Raw genomic sequence first — 23,279 nt, 5'->3', positions numbered from 1 at the left:
CATAAAATAATAACCATTTAGTCCAAAAATATGGTAATTGATTTCATTAAAATAGTATGCATGTATTTTATACCTTATTGCTTTTGATGCCACCAAGCTTTTTTTGCTATTTCAAGAATCGTCGAATCTCATCATTATTCCACACACTGATAGGACACACTGTTCTATCAATAGAAGGTCGATCATATACAACGGAGGAAAAGTAGAACAATTGTCCATCAATGACAAAGTATGTATATTATGGACTGAAATAACCAAAATACAAGAAATAAGCAACAATATAACGGAGCCAACTTTCTTAATTAAATACGAACCTTTTAAAAAAGAACGCAACCACTAACGGAGCTAACTTTATTCTCTTTAAACTTTTGCACACTTTCCCATAAAAAGGTAAAGCACCAACTAGCCCAATTTTTTTCTCTAATTGAATTTGTATCTTTCAGTGCATGAAGATATAACGGATTAATGTATATTGCACTTGTGGGACATAATATGGTTCCCAACGCAAAAAGACTAAAAAGTATCTTAAATTTATCATCAGAAGTTGAAGTATTCATTAGCCTTTTTTTCACCTCCGCTATATGAATTCCTCTAGGTCCACTACTATACACTACACGCAAATCGGTTATATCAACTGCTTGGTCATTTAAGTCCACATGTGTGCCTCCATCTCTAACCCCCATTATAGTTGCAAACATTGTAGGGCTTAAATTGTATTATTTCCCATGTAGAATTATACTTTGCTTACCTACATCACATTGTTCAATTAGTGCTGCACATAACTCTTGTCTTAAGCGTCCACATTTTAGGTCAAGTAGACTTCTTAAGCCGGTTTCATTCACTACTACTTGTTGGTCACTTCAAAAAGATGAAACCACATCGGAGAATGAGGCTACACGACATCGAGATAGAAGGTTGCTGTAACACCCCAAATCTAACACATGTGGAGCACGTGAAGGAGTTACTCACAAATCATAATCTTTACTCAAGAAGCCCTACATGTCTAGTTTCCATAAATTTTATAAGAAAAATCATTCAGAAAATATAGGTTTAAATTCGAGATACTCATACTATCCAGAATTATCCTGCGCTTAATACGTCAATGATTGATTAACTAAACTCATAATAAATCAAAACCCTAAACAAAGCCTAAATACATTATAAATCATGCATTATGATCTATAACCATCTAGAATCTTGCCAATATAAACCCTAGATAGAGTGATTAAAAATCTGTTGAGAATAGGGAGAATAACTTACCTGTCGCTTTGATTCTCTCCTAAACAAAGGTTTGAATCTTAGGATTTGGGTAGGAGCGTAAAGAGCAGCAGAGAAGAAGAATAAACGTCATAGACTTAGGGTTATGGAAGGGAAAAAGTATGCATTTATAGGGAATCTTAAGAAACCCTATTTAATAAGGAAAAATAACCATTTTTTCAAAACTATCTCATAAATAACCTCTATTTATAATTTAGTATCACTTTCTTAATAAGGGTTATAGGCCACCCATAATTCTTAATGAAAGCCCAATTTCCATAATTTAATATTATGAAAATTTGTGGCGTTACAATTCTCCCCTCCTACAAAAAATTTTGTCCTCGAAATTTGTTGTGAATTCTAGTTCAACTTATAAGCAATTCAGTCTCAAATGGTACGTTTTAAATCACCTCTAATCAAGGGACAATTGAGAAAAATATCATATTAGTCTCTACTCTATCCAACCTTGAGTTAATCCTAATGGCCTTATAAAATCACACCTCATATCCTACTAATGCACCATAGAAATTCAAGGGATGAAAAAAAAAAAATGCTTAAAAACTCTAGCACAATACCAATGAATCTAAAATTCAAGGCTTTCTATGGAAAATAGGTAATGCACCTGAGGCTTCATTATTCGGTTTCTTAATATCTTGCTCCAACATGGCAAAGACATGTGGCTTTTTCCTTTGGGTCTCGACGGAATCTATATTACCACTGCGCTTCTTTGGGCAATCTATAACCTTATGCCTAATCTGTCCACAACCAAAACAAGCTCTTATTTTTAAATAGCATGTGCCATAATGGTACTTGTCACAACGATTACAAAATGGTTTGGTCTCTTGAATAGATCCACCATTAGAGTCCTTATGTTCACCTTCGCTACCATTGCCATCATGTTTTATTGGCTAGTTATTATGTCGATTAGATCGTGCAGCTTGAGATTGAATTATATCCCTTTCTGCAATAATCGCACGATCCACCAAATCGGCATAATTATTAAGCTTAAGGATGGTCAACCGCCCTTTGATGTTTGGACGTAACCCTTCTAGGAACTTCCTACACTTACTACCCTCATTAGCGACCACGGTAGGAGCAAAACGAGATAGAGCAGTAAATTGCTCTTCATACTCCGCAACAGACTTTGTTCCTTGGGTTAATTTCAGGAAGTCAGCCTCCATCTGATATCGAACTCGTTCAGGAAAATATTTTTCATGAAAAACCTCCAGGAATAACTCCCAAGTAATAAGTGCATCTTACAACCCGGCCTTCAAAAGACGAGATTTGGCATCCCATCAGTGGTCTGCCTCGCCTTGAAGGACAAATGAAGCCAGTATCAGCCTTTGATCATCATTACAACCCATAGCCACAAATATCTTCTCCATCTGTCTTAACCATGCCTCTGCAACCATAGGATCGACAGTCCCTTGAAAAGTAGGTGGTCCCAATTTCCTAAACCGCTCTAAGCTCATCATAGCTCCCTGATCTCGTCCACCACCTTGTCTTTCAGCTGGCACATTCTCATGTGCCCCAACTCTACCTCTAACCATATCTTGAATCAATTTACTTTGTTGTTCCATCAATCTAACCATTGCACGCATCATAGGATTTCCTTCGTTAGCCATCTCGCGCAAGGTTGGGTCAACGTCATCAGCGATACCTAAAACATCTCTCGAGCTAGAGGCATGCCTAGCACCTCCCCTACGTGACATCTTTTGACTAAAACACGGAGAATAAAAATAAATAAATAAAAAATTAGACGGAAAGTAGGTAATAAATAAAGGTTGCACCAACACGGAAAGTAATAAATAAATGGAGAAAAATTGTTGACCAAAATTAAAGGTTGTTGATACTAGGAATCCTTTATGAAAGTAGTTATCACGTAGTCATAAGTCATCCAAAAGGTCAAAAGGGTCCAAATCAAATTTCTAGCTATAGACGATTACTCCCCACCCTAAAGATCTACTCTCTCTGATAACCTTATGGTAAACAATACCATTGATCTAATTGATTGTGTTTAAGAAATCTAACCTTAAATAAAGTCTATAGAATCCTAAACCTAGTTCTCTAATACCACAATTGTAACACCCCAAATCTAACACATGCGGAGCACGTGAAGAAGGAGGTTACTCACAAATCATAATTTTTACTTAAGAAGCCCTACATGTCTAGTTTCCAGAAATATAAATTTTATAAGAAAAATCGTTCAGAAAATATAGGTTTAAATTCGAGATTCTCATACTGTCCAGAATTATCCTGCGCTTAATACGTTAATGATTGATTAACTAAACTCATAATAAATCAAAACCCTAAACAAAGCCTAAATACATTCTAAATCATGCATTATGATCTATAACCATCTAGAATCGTGCCAATATAAACCCTAAATAGAGTGATTAGAAATCTGTTGAGAATAGGGAAAATAACTTACCTGTCGCTTTGATTCTCTCCTAAACAAAGGTTTGAATCTTAGGATTTGGGTAGGAGCGTAAAGAGCAGCAGAGAAGAAGAATAAACGTCATAGACTTAGGGTTATGGAAGGGAAAAAGTATGCATTTATAGGGAATCTTAAGAAACCCTATTTAATAAGGAAAAATAACCATTTTTTTTCAAAACTTTCTTAATAAGGGTTATAGGCCACCCATAATTCTCAATGAAAGCCCAATTTCCATAATTTAATATTATGGAAATTTATGGCGTTACAGTTGCCACCATCAGTCTTCTCCTCATCAGATTCCTTAATATTTTTACTCGTACCACTATTTGAGCTAGATATCTCATTCATATTACTAACCATCCATTGATGCCTCTCCTTGGGGGTTAGTTTCTTCCAAGTTTGTGCAATATCAGCTCTAACCTACAACAATGATAATATATATACGATCAGTGGCATATCATTTTAGGCAAGAGAAAATTGAATATCCAGCAGGTCATTTGTTTTTTGCTACATACCGTTTTACCACCTTTTCTACCCCTAATAGTCTTAGTCGTTTTGCTTCTGCCTTACTGTGATCAATATTTTAAGTTACATTAATTAAAAAAATTGAACCTTTTAACATAATGGGTACATAAATGCATATAAATTATACTTACAAATAGTATATCCATGCTTTTTTTTCACTGCTTGCCTTTCCTGCCATAATGATTTTTCTTTCGATTTTTTCCTCTTACCATCAACAGATTCTATATCTTCTTGTAAAATCTACAAGAAAGCAGTTAATAAACAACAATTACTGCCTCTCGCACACGTGTTAGGTGCGATGGTGCCTATCGCACCAAAACACACCTCACACGTGCGATGGGCATTAACTGAAATACATCTTGCATCAAACGAATGCATACACCAAACTATCACACAAAGCTACCACACTCGAATGGCCAAGTCTAATTTTTTTCATCGTTGAATTATTATAAAAAAAATTTGAAAACACGGCTACAGCATTTTGTCAACAAAAAAAAAAAACCTATTATCTTAAAAGATGACAAATAGTTCTATAGTTCTTTGTGGTATTTTGTCAAATATTATGTAAGCATTATATTTCCACACTATATGATTAACAAATCGTTTTCCCAAAATATAACAAATTACATATCTAAATCACTTTAACAAATACAAGGCTAAGTTTAAAGTTGAGTAACCTTGATAAGAAGAGTGAAAGTCGGAGCCGGGAGCTAGAGCAAAAGTGAGAGCAAGTTTGGGCGTGAGTGTGAATTGGAAGAAAAGCCAAGACCAACAACAACAGCAACGACGAGAATGGGAGCCTGAGTGGGAGCGGGAGTGTGAACCGAGGTGAGAGAGTGACCAAGAATGAGACCGTGACAGTGTGGGGAACGACAAAGATCTGCTCAATGTTCGGGGGGGAGAAAGGAGAAAGAGAGGGAGAAAGGGAGGGAGAAAGAGAGGAAGGGAGGAGAAAATGCTTTTGATTCAACCGGTTGCCTTATTTTTTTCCTGTTTTTGTTCATTTTTTCTCATTTTTTTTAAAATTAAAACCACAACCGTTGGATTCAAACAAGCTGAATCCAACGGCTCAAGTTTGGCCCTTGCACCATACAGGGATTTTATGCCCTACATGGTAGGCGTGTCCGAAGGGTTAAATAAGAGTCAGCAGCCCTAATTTAAAATTAAGCTATTTACATAGAGATCCCCAGTTTGTATATTTATTACATTCATGGTGAACATTTCGGAGAAATTAACACGCCAAACCTCTATGCAATGTTGTATTTCTAAATTAATACTAGAGATTTTTCTACTGAGGCACACCAAAAATTGCCAAGTATTTCCCAAGTATTCCCGCTGCAAAAAGAAATATCAGAACGTATATATATTTGAGTATTAATGACTAAAATATGACCAACTTAAATTGAGATTATTACTTAATAGTTTTAAATACATAACATATAATTTTGGATGATAAGATGAATGACTTAGAAGATTAAAATTCTCTAAGCACTGGCGTAATTTTGCGAAGTATTGACACATGTAAAAAGATAAACTTAGAATTATCTATAAAAGGGAAAGGTTATGACAAAAATAAGAGGTGAGGACAGAGAAAAGCAGAGCAAAAAGAAACGCAAATGAAAGCAAAACAAAAAATAAAAAAATTAAAGGGACAAAGTAAGAAAGAAGCCAAGCAGCAAAGAAGCTAAAGAAGCCAAGGCAGCAAATAGTTCGAAGAAGCCAAGAAGTTTACAAAGCAAGAACGAAAAGGAAGCCAAAAGAGAAGCTGAAGAAGACGAGGAGAGAAACTAATCCGGCAAATCTCAATTCAGTATAACAAGCTTCCTCAATACATGTTCTTTTGGCAAGCTTAATCAAACTACATAATTTTATATCACAACATTGAACATATATCAAGCTATACACAATTGAACACATACGACATTGTCAGCAATTCAACTCTATCTACATCCTTATTTGGACACGGGAAGGTTGTCAACAAAGTGCACTGATACCAATGACTGAAAAATCTATAAACACAAGTCTTTTATCTTTGCTTATCCATTCAAACACATGTTTAAGAGAAACAGGCTAAGTCCATTACCTTGATTTCCCATGACCGATCATTTGTTGTTAAGCTCTTCTATACCCCCTACTTTGTTCAGTTTCATTCTCATCTCTCTCTTTTTTCATTCATGCTTTACCTTGGTGTCTGCAATGTGTTTCAAGCTTGTGTTGAAGCTGTGGTTTATATTGAATCTGAACAAGAGAAGACTAAAAAAAGAGCTCTATAGAAAAAGATTGATCATGGCAAATCAAGATAATGCACTTGCCTTTTTCTCTTAAACATGTATTTAAATAGATATTCAAAATCATGGATTTATGTTTAAAAGGACTTTTTCAATTCTTTGTGATAACGGTTAAAATGTTAAAATTAATTTATTTTTTAAATTTATTTTTTAGAGACATTAAATAAATTTAAATAAAAATGACACCTTTTTTTTAATAGTTCCACATGCAATGTGACTATTTTTAACAAAAAAAAAGGTCTTTATGATTGTTTTTTAAAAATAAAGAAGTTATTTTTTGAAAGAAATTTCATTAAGCAAAACAAATTACAAACTGTTTAGTAGCCATGGAGGTGGAACACAATTCCACACTCGAGAATCTGTCATAAAATTTCCTGCCCTCGCAACAGAGTGAGCAGCAAAATTCGCAGATCTATGGACATAAGAGAATTTCACTTCTCCTATAACTAGAGCTAACTCCCGGCAGTCCTCAATGATTAGACCAAAAACATTAGGGCCAGAGAAACCCTCTGTTAAAGCTTGAAAAACTTGAAGGCAGTCCATCTCAACAATAACACATGGAAGCTTGTACTCCTTCAGCCAGCTAAGAGCCTCCCGGATACCAAGCGCTTCAGCCTCCCTTGCACTAAATGCTCCATGCCTGCCAACACATCTTGCAGCTAAAAAAGCACCATCTGAGTTGCAAATGACACAGCCAAGTCCGATCCTCCCCTGAGGTGCAAAAACTGCAGCGTCTACATTGCACTTAACCCAGCCAAATTCAGGCTTTTCCCAGCTCACAGCCCCATGAGCCAACTGATGCACCCCAGCATCAACAAAGTACAATTGTTTCTTAGCTGCCTGCCATTGATAAAGCAACTGCCCAGCTGAGTTAAGCACTTGCTAAACAAAGCCAATTTTCTGGTTCCATATCTTATCATTTCGATGGATCCAAATGCGCCAACAAATCATCATAGCTATATTACAATCATCTGTACTGCAACGTGCAAAAATATGCTCCAGCCAAATCAAGAAAGAGGTGCAGGAGCCAACAAAACCCACAGGAGAAGAGAACCAACAAGTCCTGGCAAAACTGCTCTCTATTAACGCATGCATGATTGTCTCCTCATTGGCATTACACACAGCACATGTGGAAATAATATCCACCCTTCTAGAGAGTAAGTTAACTGCAGTAGGCAACACATTTTTTGCAGCCCTCCAAATAAAATTCTTAATTTTACTAGGAACATTCAATCTCCACAGTTTCCTCCACACACCAGCAAATGAATCAGAGGTAATAGAATTTAATAACTTGTAACAGTTGCGTACCGTATAGCATCCGCGAGGATTGGCCTGCCAGTACCATGCATCATTATCTCTTCTGGAGTTGAGAGGGATTTGTAAGATTAACTCCTTATCCCGTGCATTAAATAGGTCCGACACAACATCAAAATCCCAGATCCGTTGGTTGGGTACCATTAAACAGCTAACAGGTGCTACAACAAGCTCATCATTAAACTCTGTTGAAATAAAACCATCAGTAATATCGGGAAGCCATGGGTCATTTCCGATAGAAATATTGTGTCCACTTCCAACATGCAATCTACTCCCTTGCACTACCACATCCTTGGCAGCTAACATAGACCTCCACACAAAGCTCGAGTTGTATCCCAAAGAAGCTTGAAGTACAGAAGTTCGAGGAAAGTAGCGAGCTTTAAGCACTTTAGCCATAAGAGACTTGGGGCGGGTTAAAATGTTCCATACTTGTTTCCCTAGTATCGCAATATTAAAAGAGTGTAACTGCTTAAATCTGAGACCACCATGCCCCTTTGGATTGCACAAATATTTCGACTTCATCCAATTAATCCCCTTGCCTCTACTGTGATTGTTGCGCCACCAATATGAGTTCATCATCCCTTCCAACTCTCTACATAAATCTTTTGGCAAAAGATACACACTCATAGCGTAATTAGGCATTACAAGAGCTATCGTCTTCAATAAAATTTCTTTTCTAGCCCGAGAGATCATCTTCGCACTCCATCCTTGAAGTCTCTTCCATACCCTATCCATAATATAATGGAACACCTCTTTTTTCTTCCTGCCAATGTAAGATGGAAGACCAAGATAAGCTCCATGGTTAGTGGTGGCATTAACCTCTAGAAGCTCACACAGCTGTCGAACGTTGGCCTCACTTACATTAGCACTAAATGAGATCGATGACTTGCTGAAATTAACCACTTGGCCAGAGGCTTCACCATACACTGTCAACACTTGCTTAACCAACGCAACTTCATTATGTATTGCCTTAAAGAAAAAGAAACTATCGTCGGCAAAAAATAAATGAGATATCATGGGAGCACCTCTTGCAACTTTAACCCTATGCAGTAAACCACTTCGTTCCTGTCTTCGAAACAAAGAACTTAACCCCTCCGCACATATAATAAACAGATACGGGGATAATAGATCTCCTTGGCGAAGTCCTCTACAAGGGATTATTAGCCCAACTTCTTTACCCTCTCGGAGCACACTATAGCGGACTATTGACACGCAAAGCATAACCAGATCTACCCATTTAGGATCAAACCCCAGCTTAAGCATCATTGCTTGCAGGAAGCCCCATTCAACCTTGTCGTATGCCTTGGACATATCTATTTTCAGAGCCGCTACTCCTTGCTTTCCTTGGCTTTTCCGCTTTAAGAAATGCATGATTTGAGCCGAGATTATTATGTTGTCGGTAATGGCTCTACCCGGGACAAAGGCGCTTTGAGAATCTGAGATAACCAAATCAAGTACTAATTTCATACGGTTAGCCAACATTTTGGATAGAATTTTATAAAGTACATTACACAGAGCGATTGGCCGCATGTCGGATAAAATTTCAAGCTTTTGTTTCTTTGGAATCAACACAATTGAAGTGTAGTTTAAACCTGCTGGAAAGGAACAGTCTTTCACAAATTGTAAACAAGCCGAAATTACGTCCTCACCAACAATGTGCCAGAATCTTTGGTAAAAGGCTGGATTCATGCCGTCTGGTCCAGGAGATTTGTCGGGATGCATATCAAAGAGTGCTTCCTTAACTTTCGTGGCAGAGAAAGGGGTTAGGAGCATGGAATTCTGCTCGTCTGTAATTTTTGACTCCACACAGTGAATGACCTCGGCACTATTGCAACCATTAGATTGAAATAATTTTTGGAAATAATCAATGATCACCTCATCAACCTCATCTGAATTGGTACACCAATCTCCCTGATTGTTTTGAAGGTTCCCAAACGAATTTTTCCGTTTCCGCGTTGAAGCCGAGGCATGAAAGTAGCGAGTGTTCTTATCTCCCTCTTTTAACCAAAGTGACTTTGCTCGCTGCTTCCAAAACACTTTATAACTATGTAACAATTCATTATAACGGCTTCTTACCTTCGTCAACTCAGTTATACCCTCACAATCTCGACGACCCCGTAACAGAGCCATTTGCTTTCGATACTCCAGCTTCCGTTTACGAAAATCCCGAGCTAGATACCCACCCCACTCTATCAAAGCTGACCCATAAGATAAAATTTTTTGTTGAATTGAACTACCAGTAGGAGAAAGCCAATTATTCCGAACAACCTCACAGCAATTAACCTCCCGCAACCACACATTTTCAAAACGAAATCTTTTATTTCTCGAAATTGGCCCTGTCGGTTTAAGCTCCAAAAGAATAGGAAGATGATCCGAGCAAGTAGATTCTAGGCTCTATACCTTTGCCTCATTGAATCGGTGTAGCCATGACTCAGACACAAAGGCTCTGTCAAGCCTTTCTTCAACTCACTTATCAGTTCCTCGAGCCCTTTCCCAGGTAAATTGATAGCCAGTAACACCAAGGTCAATCAGCTGACAATCAGCAATTGCACTTTGAAACCCCATCAGCTTCTAATTTGGGTGAGCAATTCGGCCTCGCTTCTCAGTAGCCGCTAGTAAGTCATTAAAGTCACCTATGCAAACCCACGGAAGTTCAGACGACCCAGCCAATAAACGGAGCAAATCCCACGATTCTCGGCGCCGGCTAGACTCCGAAAACCCATAAAAACCAGTCAACCTCCACACTCCCAGCTTCGGCACTTCCACCTCAGCATCAATGAAATTATTCGCATATTTTAACAGAGTAACACTACTAGGAGCCTTTCATAAGAGTGCAAGACCACCACTCCGACCCATTCTTTCAACAACAAAAAGCCCATCATAATTTAATTGCTTTTTAATACTCTCTAATTTGCTTCTACTACACAAAGTTTCAATAAGAAAAATAAATGAAGGTTTTTTACTCATGACCAATTCTGCTAGCATCTGAATTGTCCGTGGTTGGCCCAATCCACGACAGTTCCAGCTTAAGGTACTCATTGACCTCGATGGGCCTGAATTACATGTCCCACCGCTGGTCCATTTTTTGAGCCCAATTGAAAATCCCCAGACTGAGATGTGCCTTCCCCGTCAAAGCCCCCATTGTGTGGAATCTTATCTTGTGATCTCCTTCTTTTGGCCTCGCTAACAACAAGCCCAAACTCTAATTCTTCCCCATTTTCCTTTTCCCCACTAAAATGAGCTGGCTCTTCTGTTGACTTTCCTTTGGAATTATTTCCTTTTGTAACTTTCTCACCAACTTCCTAAAATGGTACCATACTCCCCGCGTGTTTGCCAATAATCAAACTACTTGGCACGGCAACTCCGGATTTATTGTTATTACCCGAATCAACTTGCATGGCAACTGCTTGATTCATGGACTTTCCATTTTCCTTCTCAAACTGTGTTGGCGGCACTGATCGCAGCCATCGATTGCCAGAATTCAGTGTAGATCTCTTATTCGGTGCTTTCAACCAATGCCCATAAGGTTTATCTAGACCACCATGCGGGAACTCATACAGCTTTAGGCATTGTTTTTCAGTATGCCCCAATAATCCACAAATGAAGCAAAAAATATTCAGTTGCTCGTATTTAAAATCAATCCAAAGCCAATCACCACCTGCTTTCTTCAGCTTTATTCTTCATTTCAGAGGTTTCCGCACATCTATAGTCACCCGAATTCGCATGTAATTTTTCCAAATGCCCATCAAATTATTCTCATCCGACTCCACAAAGACACCAATGTAGTTTCCAATATCCTTCAAGATTTTCTCCGACATGAAACCAACTGGTAAGTTGTACACTTGAATCCAAAATGAGGTGAAAAAGAGAGAAATATTTTACGGTTGCTCATTCTCTTCCAGTCGTTTAACAAGTAAAATGTGTTGATCAAATGTCCAAGGGCCTGATTCCAACACCCTTTTAACATTAATTTCATGAAAGAATTGAAATAGAAAAAGAGTAAGGGATAAATCTCGAATACAAACCCCCTTACCAGGACGCCACAGTGAGGCCATGGTGTGTTTCATAGCCGCAAAATTTATCACTTTATCCGTGAGGAAACGACCTACCAAACAGAAACGGGAATCAATTCTCTCCTTGCCATCGTCAATCTCCTCATCCCCGACCACAATTAATCCACCTTCCTCCTCCTCTTCGAGTGATATATTAGCACACCCTCGATTAACAGCATGCTCCAATGAGGCATCATTAGCAGCCATTATGTAGAAGAAAGAAAAGACAAAACGAAACTGAGTCTCCACTAAAAACTTGTCACGCAGACAAGACAATCAAACTTGTCCCAAAGACAAGACGCATTACTTTTTTTTTGTCTTATATTCATCCAACCACTACAAAATTCTAATATATTCTCTCCACTTTTTTTCTTTTTAAATTTGTATCAAAAATAAAGAAGTTATATAACTATTTTTCAAACAATAAGATGTTGACATTAGGGATGGTAATTTTTTCCGATAAAATGGGATCCTGCAAGATCCCATCTTATTTGGGATGGGATTGGGACAAAATTTTTGTCCCATAAAAAAATTAAAGGACAGGAGTTAGATATTTTTTTTATTCCATTTGTATATACAGAACGAGAGTGAGATTGATAAATTTCATCCCATTTCATTTCATTACCGACTAAAAATAATAATTTTTTTAATTGGGATGAGATCCCACAAGATCTCATCTCGTTTGGGACGAGATCAGAACATATTTTCGTCCAAAAAGATAAAAATAAAATATTTTTTCATCTCACTTATATAATATGGGACATAACTGTAATTAATAAACATCATCTCATCCCGTCCATTTGACAACCTAGTTGACATCGATTTTCTTAAATTTATTAATGGATTGAATTGAAATTCTTCATCTTCGTCATGTTATTATTGACCTTTTGGTGGGATCTGCAACTCGCATCCAACAAACAAATAAAAGCTTAAAAAATGGGCGCAAGGGAGTGTCGAAAATGTCCATTAAAATTGAAAAAGACAGGTGACAAGTTTTTGTCTCTTTCTGCTGTTTCGCGCCTATGATGATGACTTGTAATCAAAAGCACGTTCAGAGGTAAGAGAAAGCGAGACAGTGGTAACTGACACGAAGAAGAAGCTGAACTGCAAGCTGCCTGAATCTGTCTGTTTCATCTTCAAGATAAAAAATAAGATAAAATCTTCAAAGAAGACAAACCCCAGAAGATCAGGAACCTCGAGATTCTTCTTCACGTATTATGCTCCTCGGGATTTCTGTGAGTGAATCTCTTTCTTCTTTTATGCTTTGTCTTATACTTTTGTTGAATTGAATTGATGTCTCTGAAGCTCTAGTGAATTGATAGGAAATGATGTTCTGAGAGATGGGTTTTGGTTGTTTTGTGATTTTCTTATGTGGGTATTGAAGAACACGTCTGATCTTTAGATACGAGGACCCCGAAAATGCATAGAAAGTTAATAGATTGCTAATGAAGAAGGTTCTGTTATTGGGAATTAGCTGAAGGTTATTGCAATTTATGACCTTGTTATTGAAACTATCAAGAACAGTGGCTGGCTGTTTAATTTGTGTTTGTTTTGCTTGTGGCTTAATTTTCTTTTAATGTGAGTCTGGAAAACTTTATTTTATGGAGTGTAGCTCAGATGTGTGGATCAATGAAATTGAGATATGTTCATTGTTGTTTCCAAAGCTCTTTTTTTTATTTTTTTATTCCAGTTTCCAATCCCGGAGCTGCTTTCTGTATTGCATCTTGAAAATAAGATTTGTTTTACCAAAATTAGTGCTTATATGAAAATGAGTGGAAGATGTTTATTTTGTTTCTGAAGAATGATACCTGGAAACCAAACAAGTCTCTACTTTTGTTTCTCCAAAGACTTTCAAGTATCACCCCAACTAGAAACTGTCATCAGCTATAAAAGCTAATGGTGTGACAAATTGAGTATTTGCCCTCGTCTTAAATTTTTGCATTATTTGTAAGTTGTAGTTCAGAAGTCCATTAAGACCTCTGAAATTCCCACACCAAATTAAGGGAAAACTTAGATCATTGCCAAGTGAATCCCGATGCTTTAGTGTTAAACCTGTAATATCAATGGTTGGCAGAGTCTTTCCCCCCCACAGACAACGATGTTCAGTAATCCTTATGAATGGAGAAATTTATAATGTTTAAACAAGATTGAATGTGATATGAATTTAACTTATCAGGTAGTATTTATTTGCTTCAACTTGTGGTGAGGAGGTTTATTGCTGCATTGCAGTAATATAGAGCCACCCAAAGCCTAGAAATGAATGATCTGATAGGTGCTCTTCAAAATGGGAGCAACCTTATGCAGAATAAGATATTACCCTTATTTAGATATTTTAGGCTTTTGTCGTCTAAGAGAAGGATTTTACTTTCCTAATATCTTAGGTTGTGATATTCTTTCTTATTTTAGAGGGATATTTTATTTCCTTTTATAATTTTTTTTTTCTTTTAACAGTATAAGCCTGTTTTGAGGGCCTTGTTTTTACTTGTTGCCACATGCAAGTGACCCAATATTAAAATACAATATTGAAAAGTGATATTCTCTACCTGTGTGTGGACAAGATCACATTTTCATGGTTGTATAGTTTATATACTGGTTAATAGTGATTCTCTAATTAATTAGTGATTATTCACAAAACATTCTAAGCAATATCTACACTGTAGAAATCTCCTTTCTTATGTACCAGTTCACTATCTCTTTTTTTTTTTTTTTTGTCTGAAATGCATCTGCCTTTGTTTTTTCAACACATTAGTGATGAACTGCCATTCGCCTTCAGCAAGATGCATGGGTTCTCCACTGTAGATGGTTTTGTGGAAATAACTGAAAGCTTAGCAGAGATGATAAAATATGTGGCAAATGAACCTTCTGTAGGGCTTTTCTATATACAGCAACACACTCAAAATGCCGTACCAAACCTTGTTAATCTCAAAAGCAATGTGGTGGAGAAGTCTCGTGAAACAGGTTTGCACACTGAAGATTTGGAGGATTCTGTCTGCATGGTGAGGTCAATGAAAGAATGTGGTTTTTCCATAGCTGATGATATGATAAGAGACATTAGGAAATCTCTATCAGTAATGTCAACAAAACAACCAAAGAGAGGATTAATCCAGAAGCCAACTTTCAGTTTTCAGATGGGAAGAACTAGCTCCTGGGGACCAGTTGTTTGGGGCCGCGGTTCAGTTCATGATCCAAAGGGTGATGAACAGAATAGTAGTTATTTTTCAAATGTATTGAAATCAGCTAGACAAAAAGCCATCAATTTCAAGTGGCCTCAACCTGATTCCATAGATATCACCTTGGCCCCGGGGGAGAAGCTACTACCAAATCCTACTCCGCCACTATCAGTTGCATCTGCTAGTACTAGTTCTTCTCGGCAAGATATGGAAGTTGGTGAACTGCCTGTGTCAAGTCAGGTTGCAGATGAGCTCCGTGTAGAAAAAGAAGCAGAAGAAGAAGAAAAAGAAGGAAAAGAAAAGGAAGTTGCCGTTGTCAGTTTATCTCATAATAATTTATCAATGTTCTCAGAAATTTATGATGATTTTAGGGCAGATAAAGAAGCCAAACTTGAAGAATGGTTGGAAGGGACTAATGGTAACCCAGAAAATGTCAAGAGTGCAAGTGATACATGAGGTCTTCATCCTGTATATACCGTTTGCTGAAAAACATCCTTGGATAATGGTTGTATACTGCTGATTTGTTGTGCCACTAGATATTCATTTAATTGGTTATGTCGACGGTGCACTTAACCTCTCTATTTCTTGTTGGTTCTTTGATCTCTTGACACCCCAATCACAGGACTCATCGGAAACTGATGACTACCTTGATACACGAGATCCGTTGTTCACGTACAGGATAAAGCTATCTGAAATAGGCACTGGGAATACGTGCTTTGCTACAACATAATCAAATTTGATTATCAGATTATGGGTTCTGAAGCAAAACCATCTGTGAAATAGGAATGTTATGTGCGTGTTTTTCTTTCCTCTGATGCTCCCTGCATTCAGCTCTTACCATTTGAAAATGATGAGGTATTAGCAAGTGCTAAAACCCAAACCCATGCAGCCAATTAGAGGTTACATTCAGCTCTTACTATTTGAAAATGATGAGATATTAGCAAACGTGCTAAACTCCAAAGCCATGCAGCCAATTAGAGATTACATTCTTTAACAGCCAACATTGGCTTCTTTTGACTTCGATATCTTTTCTCGGATGTGTGCTTCTTGAGTTTTATTCAATTATCAATTCATGCATAAATTTCGCCTTCATTTTTCAACTCTTTCCAAAACTTTGCCCGCTAATATTCCGCAGGCTTGCAATGTCATTTCACAAATCACAGCAATCGTTAACTAAAAACTACAACTACTCAACACTAACTGGGCATTGTTCGGAATCCAGATGAGGGAGTGCAAAGCCGGCAGATGTCCAAGAAAGGTACCATCTGAAAAAAGAAAGTTTGCATCACTATTTGCTAAACAGCTAATTTCTGGCCATTTCATTTAAATCAATTAAAATTTATTTACATGAAATTTTGTAAAGCTCATACATATATACAGAAAGACTCGCAACATAGATATATTGGTGTTCTTAACAAGCCGCCTATGAAATCACATCCAAGGCCGGTGGTTCAATGGCAGAGTTGAAGCTCTCTCCACAATTAACTTGGCTAATCTTGTGAGAACATGACACTAGTGTGCCTTCAGACAGCACCAACTGAAAGTTTGGTAATTTAGAGCAGTTTTTCCAGGTCAAACAGGTTGCATATTTATGGGTAACAGGTTTAGGAGGGAGCACCAATGTCCAGCGCCAGCAATCCTTCCCCCCTACACAGATCCTATCAGTCAGCTTGTCCCAATAAATAGGAATACAAGAACCTCAGAAAGACCTGAGGTTCCACTCCTGTTCTCCTCCGCTTTCAGAAAAACCTTCAAACTTTGACATCTGTCCCTTATGACACCAAGCTACCAATTTCATGCCTTCTAGGCAACTGCATAGCCCAAAAGCATATTGCTAGTCAGCTAGATCATCATCTCCAATAAAACCAGGCACCTGAGGAATGTTGGTTCTAGACTGGTATTTCGTAGGATATCTCATCAGTATAGAGTCCAACCATCGGGCCTTCTGCCAGAGATCCAACCGGAACTGTAAACAACAAAAGCCTAGTCAAAGTTAGGAACACTTGTACATTCTTTGAATAGAATTGCTCGGGAATATTTGTATTATAATGTACAAGATTTTTGCTTTTGTTGTAACAATGTTTATTTCAAATGTATATATATCACAATATTTTATTCACATGTAATATTACCATTAGAAAAATGACTTGGCAAAGAAAAAAAGAAAAAATACGCCAGGAAAGCAACTGATTAAATTTAGTTAATAAAAAACTGTAGCAAATCAAGTTAATAATTACCGTATGCTGGGAGCATTAAATGCCTCCCAGAACAAAACCTTGCCAACGGCATTGCCGTTTGCTAACAGTTGCCCACTTTTGTTTTTATTATATTTTAACAAATAAAACACACGTTGGACAACACTCTTAAACGTTGCATAAATCCAATGGTCATCAAGAGATGGTCTGGATTTTAGCAAATGTAGAGGAGATTAAATAGGAGCCTTTTTTATGCTTAAAATTTCAGATGTAAAAGTTATCAAATTATGGATGAAAAGACACAAATCTACCAAATTTGCAGAGTCCAAACAGAAAAGAGTTACTAAATGACATCTTACCACTTGCATTGAACTCTCAACTGTCAATGTTCTAGGGTCCATAGTGTTTCAACATTACATCTCTTAACAGGATGGGCCAATCTGCTCATTGCTTTAGAACCTCACGTGCATGTTGCCCTAACAAAATAAAAATCAATAAGCTTTAGACTAGAAAACAGCGAGGTGGTTATTTCGGAGGGAATCAATATTCACAGACAAATATGGGCAAACTTGAAGCATACATCATCTAAATTCAATTTTTCATGGTTTTGCCAGCAAATACTGATCCTGTCAAATCAAAATTCATGGCTGACAAAGTCACACCTGCATATGACCATATGAAATAGTAACCACATTACAGCCAACAGAAGCTAATTTCAGTCAATTTATGCTTTTGATCAGTGATTTGTGCAAACATCCAAATGCACCAAAATTTATGGTCTACAAGAGCAACTTAAAGCCCCCAAGTATATACCTGAACCAGATGATGTAGGAGGCACTTGATTTGTGATCATACATTCGCTTGACACTTTTAAATTAGGAGGAGCTGTCAACTTATTAGGAGATGGCACTGACTTTTTGACATTACGCACTATTTTCGCCTTTCTGATAAATTTTCAAAAATAATACAAAGATATCAATTATCAAAACAGATATTTGGGATGATACAAGAAACAATGACATCAAAACTTCAGCTTATACCTGATCATTTTCTGCTTCAAAGTTCCTGTTTTTAGCTTTGAAATACCTTTTCAAAATTCCACAAAGTTTCATTAGAAGTTTATAAACTGCATGGAGGTAGTATGGAGGGTCAGAGGGGGTTAAAAAAAAAAAAAGGTTAAGATCCCATGACTCTCACCTAACTTCGATGCTGAAAATGTTGAAGTTTGTTTGCGAATGCCCCTCTCGGCTTTTATGGAAGAGATGACAGAATCAGCAGTAGATCCCAAACCTTTTCTCCCAATCAGCTTCACCCCCAGCTTCTCACAGAGGAAGTTCAACCTCATTTCATCTCCTCCTCTCACCTCTCTCAGATCAAGCACCTGTTGCCTTGTTAATAACGTGTAAACATGAAGCTGTTGTTGCTGATTAAAATGTGACTGAAGCTGCTCAAAAAGTCTTTTATTTGAATGAGGTTGGTCTCCATGATTCTTCTTTCGAGGATCATTAAATGTCACCCTTAATATAGATGGTGACTTTGGGTCAGGATTCTTCCAGCTAAAAATAACAGAAAAGCTCCCAAATTCTAAATCAGGTTCTCTGAACAGATCAGTGAGAGCAGAAGCACAAGAATAGGCATTCTTTGATGGGATTTTGCCTACCTTCACCTTCATCCTCAAGGCTCGTGCATTAGCACAGTGAGCCATCTTTGCAGTTTCCCTCAGCCCACTAAGAAAAGCACCATGCATAGTTGCAGGGTATCGCCTAATAGTGGCCTCTCCTGCAAAGAAAAGTCTTCCATCCCCCACACTCTCTGCCATTATATCATAATCATCTCCAGACGCTCCCACTGCAACATTAGAGTAAGAACCCAGGCTAAAAGGATCACCACCCCATCTGGTACAAACAGTTTGGATTGGCTCTGGGACGTTGATTCCTTTTGGTTCATATATGCCTGCATGCATTTATGCCCACATTGTCATAATGATTATCAATAATCAGTTAATCCAAGTTACATGTTTTCAACCATTCAATCCTCTACCCAGTTACATCCTGATTTTATATATCACCTAAAACAACCAGAATTAGAATAGAAATTCTAAAAAATTTAGAAGTATTCATTCGAGTTAGCATGTTTCTTTTTAAAATGAGCCTCCCATATTACATCTTTTTGTATGACATTTACGGCAAAAAATCATATCATCACTGACAACCTGTAAAACCATCTGACCAATCGGTAAAAGGATACATCTTGAAACATGAGGCACATGTCCGACAATTTAAAGAACTTGCAACCAGAATTTGTATAAATTCACCAAGACAGACAGATTAACAAACTAAAAGCATGCACACAAAAGTGGATAACTTACCTTTAAGAATTTGAAGAACTTTAGTAACTGCATCTGTCGGAGGCATGCTCTCAAACTTATGTGCAGCCTCTCCTGCAACTAAAGCAATCAAGAGAGGACCACCAGCAACTGTTGCATAGCTGTAAAATAGAAAGAACTCCCCTCTACTGCTCGAATCATCAGTCAGATGCCCAAATGTATCAAGATCTGTTTCCCAAAAAACATAAGGAAAAAGCATTGCAACTTTATTCAACAACCCATATCCCAACCTCTTAATTGCATCAAGCTTCCTCTGAGGCAACTCTGGAATAAATTTAATTGAACCGCTTTTCAAAACCCCAAGTGGAACTGTACACAGTACCATATCACCCTCAAATACCTGACTCCCAGCAAGCACCTGAACCCCATCACTACCATACCTAATAGTATGCACAGTCTTCTCATACAAAATTGGAACATTCTCAACCAATGCCTGAACTAACCTCCCATTCCCTCCCGGCAAAAAACAATGATCACCGCCCATATCATACGGATCATCCTGGTCCCAAAAAGCTAAAGAAAGCTTAGACAACAAGCTTGCATTTGCATATTCCAAATTTGCCAAATGCCAATTGAACAAATTCATTGCTTCTGCATTTCCACTGTCCCAATAAACCCTCCAAAAGGTCTCTAATGCAGAACCAAGAGACACATCCATTGCAACCTCCCCCATCAACTGCCTCAACCTACTAGCTTTATCCAAAAGACGGTTAAAATCTGCCTCAACCTTCATATCTATCTCCGGATCCACAGAATTCCCATCCAATCTATAAAGTGGACACTTATCTCTTACCTTGTGAAGCAAGGAACCTAACTGCTTAGCCAAGATCCCTAACGGATTTCCCAATGTCCCCGTCAGCACACTCCCTCCCAAATCTGCAGAAGCACTGATTCTATTCCCTGCCCCTCCCTCCATCTTCTTTGTATAAACTCGTCCACCTGCTCGCTTCCTACCCTCTAAAACTGTAACCCTAAATCCTAACCTCATCAACTGTCGAGCTGCAGCCAGACCTGCCAGCCCGGCACCAATAACCAAAACTCTCAACTTATTACTACTGGGTTCCACCGGAATCTTCTCCTTGATTTCTGGTGCAACCCCAAAATTAATGTAACCATTCGAAACCAAATAATTATATGCAGAATCTAATAAACTGTGGCAATGTTTAGGGACTGATTCAGTAAACATTTCTTTACTCACCCAACGAGAAACATTTTCACGCCATTTAGATATAATGTGGTTGCGAATGAGAATGTAATTAACTTGCTCGATGCCGCCGACTACGCGGCAGACACCGAAGTTGATCTCTTCATCAGTCAACGAGTCAGCTGGAAATCCAGAGGTTAGCGCAGTTAGCGCCTCGGAGGTTGACTCTTTGTTAATGACAATAATCTCCTCGCCAACATCCGGCGTTTTATTGGGTAAAGAATTAGAATTAGAGTGGGGGTTCAGGCTAGGGCTAGGGATAGGATTATTTTCCAATTTGCTTGGTAGTGGGGTGGTCGTGGTCGTGGTGGTGTTGGGGACAGGAACGAAAAAGAACGAAGACGAGGTCGTGTTGGGGTTTCGATGAGGTTGCGATCTGCCGCGGCGTCGTTTTCGGGGGACGGGGACGGAGAGGAAGTGGTGGTAGTTTGGGTTAGAGGGCGGCGTCGGTGGTGGGCCTGGCGGGTGTGGGGATGGGACTGCGGTGGGGCTAGGGTTTGGTGACGGTTCGAAGAATTGGAGGTGAAGAGGAGGGAAGTGAGAGAATTCGTCGAGGGAGGAGTTTTGTGGGTCCATTTGTTTATAGTTATGGGTACAGCGGCGGTGGCGGTGGCGGTGGGGGTGATGGAGAGAGAGCGGAGGAAGAAGGATTGTTTGGTTACCGAGAAAATTGTAGCGGTAGTGATTACGTACACGCCAGTTTAACTTGTTATCCTACCAACGAGCCAACCCACGAGCTCTGTGTGCTGCTGTTGTACGTGTCTTACTATTGTATCTTTATTTAGGAAAATGACATCTCATCGACTCATCCCCTTCACTTTACTAAATATAAAATTTAAGGGTAATTATCAAAAATCTCCCCTGAGGTTTAGTATATTCTCAATTTGATAGATTGTATTAACGTATTTTCAAATGCCTCCCCTAGCGTTAGTATATCGTTTCGTATAAATTGGTTGGTGAGGATAAAATTGTAAAAAGACCCATTAATGATAAAAAAAATTTTAAGAAAGCTTGAAAATTTTCATGTTGGGTTTTGAAATTGGCCTCAACTTTGTGAATGTCCATTTAGTAAGGAAAATGAGAAACGCACCACGCTTAGCACCACAGTTAGCACAAAACGGTTCGTTTTGTGCTAACTATAAAAGAAAATACTGTAGCTTCAAAAGTAACACTCTCCTCACACACTCGCCTCACAAAACGGATCGTGGGATTGCTCTCTCCTTCGGTTTTCTCTCTTTCTCTCTCAAGCGTGGGTCTCTCTTCAGCTGTGGCTCTCTCTCTTTCTCTCTCGAGCGTGGGTCTCTCTTCGGTTGTGGCTCTCTCTCTCGAGCGTGGGTCTCTATTCGGCTGTGGCTCTCTCTCTCGAGCGTGGGTCACTCTTCGGCTATGGCTCTCTCTCTCGCCGTGGGTCTCTCTTCGGCTATGGCTCTCTCTCTCGCCGTGGGTCTCTCTTCGGCTGTGGCTCTCTCTATCGCCGTGGGTCTCTCTCATCTGGCCTCTCGCGCATCTCGCTGCTATCTCCTTCAGCTTTCTCTCGTCGTGGGTCTCTCTCACGCATCTTGCTATTGGAAATTAGCAAAATGCTATTGTGTTGTGGGTTATGAGTTGCTGATTTTGGGATGAGTTGTTGTCGGAAGTTATCTGCTGTTAAAACTTGCTGCTAGAAATTGTTATATGCTGGAAAATGGAAATTAATGCCCATTGTGTAAGTTATGAGTTGATTTGCTTGCAACCATTGTGTTCTGTGCATAAGGGCTGAAATATAACAGTTATTATTTCAGTAATACGTGAGAGGTTTTTGTTAACGTGTCCAATTTACCAGTTCCTGCAAAAATGCGATCTTCAAATAACCCAAAAACAGAGCAGCAATATCAAAACTCAAACCAATGTGTTAATCAATTCAATTAAATTGATCAGCAAGTAATTACATTGCGAAATACACAGCATTAATCAGGATCATCCGCGAGAATATTTTGTCACCCAATATGATGCTATCTTTTATTTGCGGTTCATTTTTTAAAATTTTTTTAAAGTTTCAACTCAATTGAAGCCTACCTTTGAAAGCAACAAAGATTACAAATGAATCAATTACATGTACAACAGTAGGATAAAAAACCAAGCACAAGAAACAAATTCTTATCAATCTATCTGGGAATAATCTCACTGGCAAGATACCGCGAGAGCTTGGGCAACTTTCATCCATGGAGACTATGATTCTTGGATACAATGAATTTGAAGGTGAAATCCCAGTGGAATTTGGGAATCTTACCAACCTGAAGTATCTTGATTTGGCCGTTGGTAATCTTGGTGGGGAGATTCCAGCTGAACTTGGGAGGCTTGAGCTATTGGAGATAATGTTTTTGTATCAGAACAACTTTCAAGGCAAGCTTCCCGCGGAAATTGGCAACATTACTTCATTGCAGTTGCTGGATCTATATGATAATATGTTAT

General features: G+C 38.4%; 2 protein-coding genes across 8 annotated transcripts; one reads left to right on the top strand and one right to left on the bottom strand.

Annotated features, from left to right (window-relative positions):
• Nucleotides 1-12,662: 12,662 nt before the first annotated feature.
• LOC102617881 (uncharacterized) lies at nucleotides 12,663-15,624 on the top strand. Of its 2 annotated transcripts, none has more exons than XM_006485530.4 (2): nucleotides 12,663-13,108; nucleotides 14,647-15,624. In XM_006485530.4, the coding sequence occupies exon 2, from the start codon at nucleotides 14,651-14,653 to the stop codon at nucleotides 15,497-15,499; it is 849 nt and encodes a 282-aa protein (XP_006485593.1). In that variant the 5' UTR covers nucleotides 12,663-13,108; nucleotides 14,647-14,650; the 3' UTR covers nucleotides 15,500-15,624. The 2 variants fall into 2 exon arrangements, with proteins under 2 accessions (XP_006485593.1, XP_006485592.1); XM_006485529.4 differs by having other exon boundaries at nucleotides 12,666-13,108; nucleotides 14,623-15,624.
• Nucleotides 15,625-16,334: 710 nt separating this feature from the next.
• Nucleotides 16,335-21,606, bottom strand: LOC102610306 (protein FLOWERING LOCUS D). Of its 6 annotated transcripts, none has more exons than XR_008054022.1 (6): nucleotides 19,607-21,603; nucleotides 18,436-19,191; nucleotides 18,279-18,324; nucleotides 18,052-18,182; nucleotides 17,598-17,714; nucleotides 16,335-17,009 (listed from the first exon to the last, which is right to left on the bottom strand). XR_008054022.1 is itself a non-coding variant. In XM_052439318.1 (6 exons), the coding sequence occupies exons 1-5, from the start codon at nucleotides 21,402-21,404 to the stop codon at nucleotides 17,830-17,832; spliced, it is 2,802 nt and encodes a 933-aa protein (XP_052295278.1). In that variant the 5' UTR covers nucleotides 21,405-21,605; the 3' UTR covers nucleotides 17,598-17,714; nucleotides 17,819-17,829. The 6 variants fall into 6 exon arrangements, 2 of the variants coding, with proteins under 2 accessions (XP_024956553.2, XP_052295278.1); XM_052439318.1 differs by lacking the exon at nucleotides 16,335-17,009 and adding an exon at nucleotides 17,819-17,900 and having other exon boundaries at nucleotides 19,607-21,605; XR_008054024.1 differs by lacking the exon at nucleotides 17,598-17,714 and having other exon boundaries at nucleotides 18,279-18,364; nucleotides 19,607-21,606.
• Between the last annotated feature and the right edge of the window lie 1,673 nt (nucleotides 21,607-23,279).

This window comes from Citrus sinensis, chromosome 4, assembly GCF_022201045.2.
Source record: "Citrus sinensis cultivar Valencia sweet orange chromosome 4, DVS_A1.0, whole genome shotgun sequence".
In the NCBI taxonomy this organism is placed as follows: Eukaryota; Viridiplantae; Streptophyta; class Magnoliopsida; order Sapindales; family Rutaceae; genus Citrus; species Citrus sinensis.
Note: the sequence above shows the minus strand (reverse complement) of the source record. Positions and strands in the feature narration are given on the sequence as shown.

What these genes read in the sequence shown, in the direction of transcription:
- LOC102617881 (XM_006485530.4), top strand. Translation starts at nt 14,651, where the DNA reads ATGCATGGGTTCTCCACTGTAGATGGTTTTGTGGAAATAACTGAAAGC.
- LOC102610306 (XM_025100785.2), bottom strand. Translation starts at nt 21,404, where the DNA reads ATGGACCCACAAAACTCCTCCCTCGACGAATTCTCTCACTTCCCTCCT. An exon ending in AGTTCTTCAAATTCTTAAAG is followed by an intron (nt 19,192 to 19,606) that starts GTAAGTTATCCA and finishes AAATGCATGCAG; the next exon opens with GCATATATGAACCAAAAGGA. An exon ending in TCCTACATCATCTGGTTCAG is followed by an intron (nt 17,010 to 18,051) that starts GTATATACTTGG and finishes TGTTGTTTACAG; the next exon opens with TTCCGGTTGGATCTCTGGCA.